The sequence below is a fragment of the Leishmania martiniquensis genome, chromosome 35 (assembly GCF_017916325.1).
Source record: "Leishmania martiniquensis isolate LSCM1 chromosome 35, whole genome shotgun sequence".
NCBI lineage: Eukaryota > Euglenozoa > Kinetoplastea > Trypanosomatida > Trypanosomatidae > Leishmania > Leishmania martiniquensis.
Genome location: NC_090170.1, coordinates 1,217,736 through 1,221,976, shown reverse-complemented (window position 1 = coordinate 1,221,976; position 4,241 = coordinate 1,217,736). Strand labels below are relative to the sequence as shown.

Genomic DNA, 4,241 nt, shown 5'->3' with positions numbered 1-4,241 from the left:
CTTCTCGTCGCGGCGGTGCGGAAGAGGTGAATGGATGCGTGGGCTGCCGGCGGTGGATTGCACGCAGCAATGTCCGAGTGTATTGCAGTTCACGAGGGAGCTTTCGTGTTGAGTGCGCTGGGGAGCAGTGGCGAGAGGCGGTACTGAGGGATGATCCGCGTTAAGCACCAATTCGACACTGAGTCGGACCACTTCTCATGACGCACCGTGTCCTGACCGCGGAAGCGACCCGCTGTGCTGCCTCTGCCCCCTCGCTTGCCGAGGGTGGCTGGTGGCGCACAGGGGGTACACTGACAGTACCCTCAGCCGGTGACGGAAGCAGAGACTACTCGGCGCCCGAGCGCATGTGAGGTGGCGTTTAGAGTGCTAGGAGGGGGCGAGTCGTGGCTGCGTAGGCTACTGTCGTGGTGTTTGCACTCGCTCGTGGCTCCTCGTGCTTCTCACAGGGTGAGGGCACGGGCGGGCGGAGGGAGGGTAGAGACGGCGGAGAATACGCGGAGCTCGCTCCGTAGTTTGAGGTATCTGACTTTGTGTGAAGGCGCACTGGTGCCCGCTTGCCCGCGCGCGGTGTCGCGCTTTCAGCTCCCGTCGTGCTCTTCTCAAAAGGATGATCCGCGTTAAGCACCAATTCGACACTGAGTCGGACCACTTCTCATGACGCACCGTGTCCTGACCGCGGAAGCGACCCGCTGTGCTGCCTCTGCCCCCTCGCTTGCCGAGGGTGGCTGGTAGCGCACAGGGGGTTCACTGATTGAGCTGTGCATACGTAGAGCTGGAAGCCGTCGGGCAAAGGTTTGAGGAGAAGCATTAGGGTGGTTCTGTCCGCGTGTATTCTCACGCAAGGGGTGGGGGTGAAGGGCGGTGTACATGGCGTGTCCCCCCTTTGATGCTGCGTTGGCTCGGAGACGGCGCCTTTGGTCTTGGCCGCACTCGGGGCGAGAAGCACATCTTACGCCGAATTCGCTCTTGTCGCTTCCCACTGATGGTTTGTCTCCTCATCAGCTCTTCACTTCGTGTTGGGTTAGTATACTCGAGCAAGATGTCACTGGCGGTGCTGAGGAAGACTGTTGCGGCGCTGAGTGGAAGTGTCCATGATACGCAAGTTTGTGGCTGCGATTTGTGGTGCGTGCTCCTGCTGCCTAGCATATATAATCCGCTTTCAGTTGCGTGTTCGCCGTCAGCGGAACCTTCAATGAATGAATAAGCCTCTTGTGGCGCGGGCCAGCTCATAAGCATATACAGCGCCCTCCGCGCTGCCCGTTTGGCAGCAAAAGAAAAAGAGGTGTGCGGAGCGCATCCTTCTTCCTGCGGAGGACTTCGGGACAACCGATAGAATAGGTGCTCAACGCACCTGCCGCCTACTTCACTACCACAGCGATGCCGTTCCTGGAAGTGTATGAAGATGATGTCGCGAGCTGCTCCACAGTGTGGAAAGAGGGATCGTTGCTGTGCATGTGTTCGTATGCACCTTCTGTCAAGCACATCATATCCTCTTCTCCTTTTGCTGCTACAACACCCGCGTGCAACCACACGTTGCACTCCCTACATAACTCTATGAGTCTGTGTGTGTGTGTGTGCGTGCCGTCATGTTCAACAGCCAAGCTTCCCTTCTCTTTCTCCTCTCCTCCCTCCCCGCCCAACGACACATACGCAATAGACATTCTTCAACTGCGCTGCTTCACCGACTTCTATTCGTCAACTCCTCCTGCGCTTTGCCCCTCCGCTCCCCTCACGTGCATGTGATTTACAGCAAGCACACATCGCTGCCGTTCGCTTCTTTTCTGTGCCTTTCTCTTCACGTTTCAGGTACTGTATTCTCTGTTTCGTTCTGTGCGTCATTGCTTTCCTCGCTTGTCTTGCTCGTGGTGATTTCCTGTTACGATTACTACCCTCTTTCCTGCGAGCCGCTCCCTCTTCGCCACCTTAAACATTTCCTCAAACGTTCCCCTGCGCACACGGCGATTAAGCCTGCTGAAGAGGTGTACACGTACACGTTGACCAGGCACCCACACCGTACGCACGCAAGTACGCATCTGCAGCGCATCAAGTGCGCATTCACTCGTCTACTTAAACGGAGAAGCAAACAAAAAACGAACTGCCATTTTAAACGTAAGCAAAAGGGCAAAAGGGAAAAAAAAACGAATCGAAAACGCACTGCTGTTTGGGTTTGAGTTGTTCCTCCTCTTCTCACAGTCTCCCTTTTGTGTCGTGCTTCTTCGCGTCTGGTGCGTTTTATCTTCCCCCTCCGCCGCCGCTTTAGCCTTTCCTTTCTCCTCCCCTCCCCCTTCTCCACCTCTCTGCTTAATCGTGGTGGCTCTATTTTTTTTCTGGTTTTAACGAACATCTCTTCGAAGAGGACCATCTGTCGGGACGAGCAACCATGCCGTACGTCGCGTCCATTGACCAGGGCACCACTTCCAGCCGGTGCATCATCTTCAACGAAAAGTTCGCCATTCTCTCCGAACACCAGCTGTCCCACAAACAGATCACGCCGAAGCCTGGCTGGCTGGAGCATGACCCGGAAGAGATTTACAAGAACTGCTGCATTTGCCTCGCAGAGGCCGTAAAGAAGCTGCGCACAAAGGACCCGAAGTTTGACAAGGTGTCGGCGATCGGTATCACGAACCAGCGTGAAACAGGTGTGGCGTGGGACTGCAAAACTGGAGAGCCGCTGTGCAATGCCATCGTGTGGAGCGACGCGCGCACCTATGAGGTGAGCAACCGCATCGCGAATGAGTTGGGCGGCGGCGACAAGAACTTTGCCGCAAACATCACGGGTCTGCCTGTGAGCACCTACTTCACGGCCTTTAAGTTTCGCTGGATGTTGGAAAACGTGCCCGCTGTCGCCGCCGCGCGCAAGAGCGGCTCGCTGCTCCTCGGCACGATTGAGACATGGCTTCTGTGGAGGCTGAGCGAGGGCAAGGCGTTCGTGACAGATGTGTCGAATGCCAGCCGCACTTTTCTTATGAGCCTACGCACGCAGCAGTGGTGCGAGCAGCTCTGCCAGAAGCTCGACATTCCCCTCGCAGCGCTGCCCGAGATTCGGAGTAACAGCGAGCGCTACTGCGACGTCACCGCCAACGACCATGGTATCCGCGATGCGCTTGGCGTCTTGACGCCCGTGACGGGGTGCATTGGTGACCAGCAGAGTGCTCTTTTCGGCCACATGGGACTCAACAAGGGTGATGCAAAGAACACGTACGGCACCGGCTGCTTCATGCTTATGAACGTCGGGACAGAGCCGCAGTTCTCGAAGAACGGCCTGCTCAGCACCATCGCGTACAAATTGGGCACCGAGTCCACCAAATTCGCCCTTGAGGGCTCCATTGCTGGCGCCGGGGCCACAGTCGAGTGGATGCGGTCGAACCTCGGCTTCTTCAACCACCCAAGGGAGATGGAAAGCATCGCCCGCAAAGTCAGCGGTACCGACGGAGTCGTGTTTGTGCCAGCTTTCGGCGGCCTGCTCGCCCCTTACTGGGATCCGACGGCGCGTGGCACGCTTGTGGGCATGACGTACAAGACGAACAAGTCGCACATCATCCGCGCGGCCCTCGAGGCCATTTCAATGCAGGTGAATGCGGTGCTGCTCGCGATGAAAGAAGACAGTGGCGTCACAATCAACTGCCTGCGGGTCGACGGAGGCCTCACACGCAGTCGCCTGCTCATGGAAATGCAGTCCGATATCCTGGGTGTGAACCTATATGTGCCATATCTCACTGAGACTACCGCCCTCGGCGCCGCCCTCTGCGCGGGCCTAGCCGTCGGCGTTTGGAAGTCCGTTGAGGAGCTCCAGAAGACGGCCAAAGAGCAGCTGAGCGGTGAGACTGTCAGCCCGACGACGTCGGATGAACAGGTGCGCAAGGCCCGCCTGGAGGCCTGGAAAGCTGCGGTAAAGCGGTCGAAATGGGCGAAGCTGTGAGGCAGCGTAAAGTCAAGCGCCGCACGCGCACGTGCTGTATCCTCACCACCTTTTTCTAAGTCTGCCTTTCATGTGCACTCGGGCACGCTTTTAGATGTTGGAGTGTTTAACACGGCAAGAGCAGCGGCAGAGAGGCCCATGAAAGCGAAACCATATCACGTCAGGATGATGAGAAAGAGCGGGCAGCCTTATCGGCTCGCTTTGTGAGGAAGCGCGTCCTCGCACGTTTTGCGGTGTCGCAGCTTCTTCTTCTTTGTCGCCCCTGGGCGCGATGTTGCAGATGGGGTAGGTGGTTAGGTGGAAGAGATGAGCCGCGTGTATC

The 4,241-nt window shown here is 57.3% G+C and overlaps 1 protein-coding gene across 1 annotated transcript; it reads left to right on the top strand.

Moving 5' to 3' along the window:
• Positions 1-2,380: 2,380 nt before the first annotated feature.
• LSCM1_01066 (uncharacterized protein) lies at positions 2,381-3,919 on the top strand (the record flags this gene model as incomplete). The annotated part of the gene is made up of 1 exon (XM_067318692.1): positions 2,381-3,919. The coding sequence occupies one exon, from the start codon at positions 2,381-2,383 to the stop codon at positions 3,917-3,919; it is 1,539 nt and encodes a 512-aa protein (XP_067174797.1).
• Between the last annotated feature and the right edge of the window lie 322 nt (positions 3,920-4,241).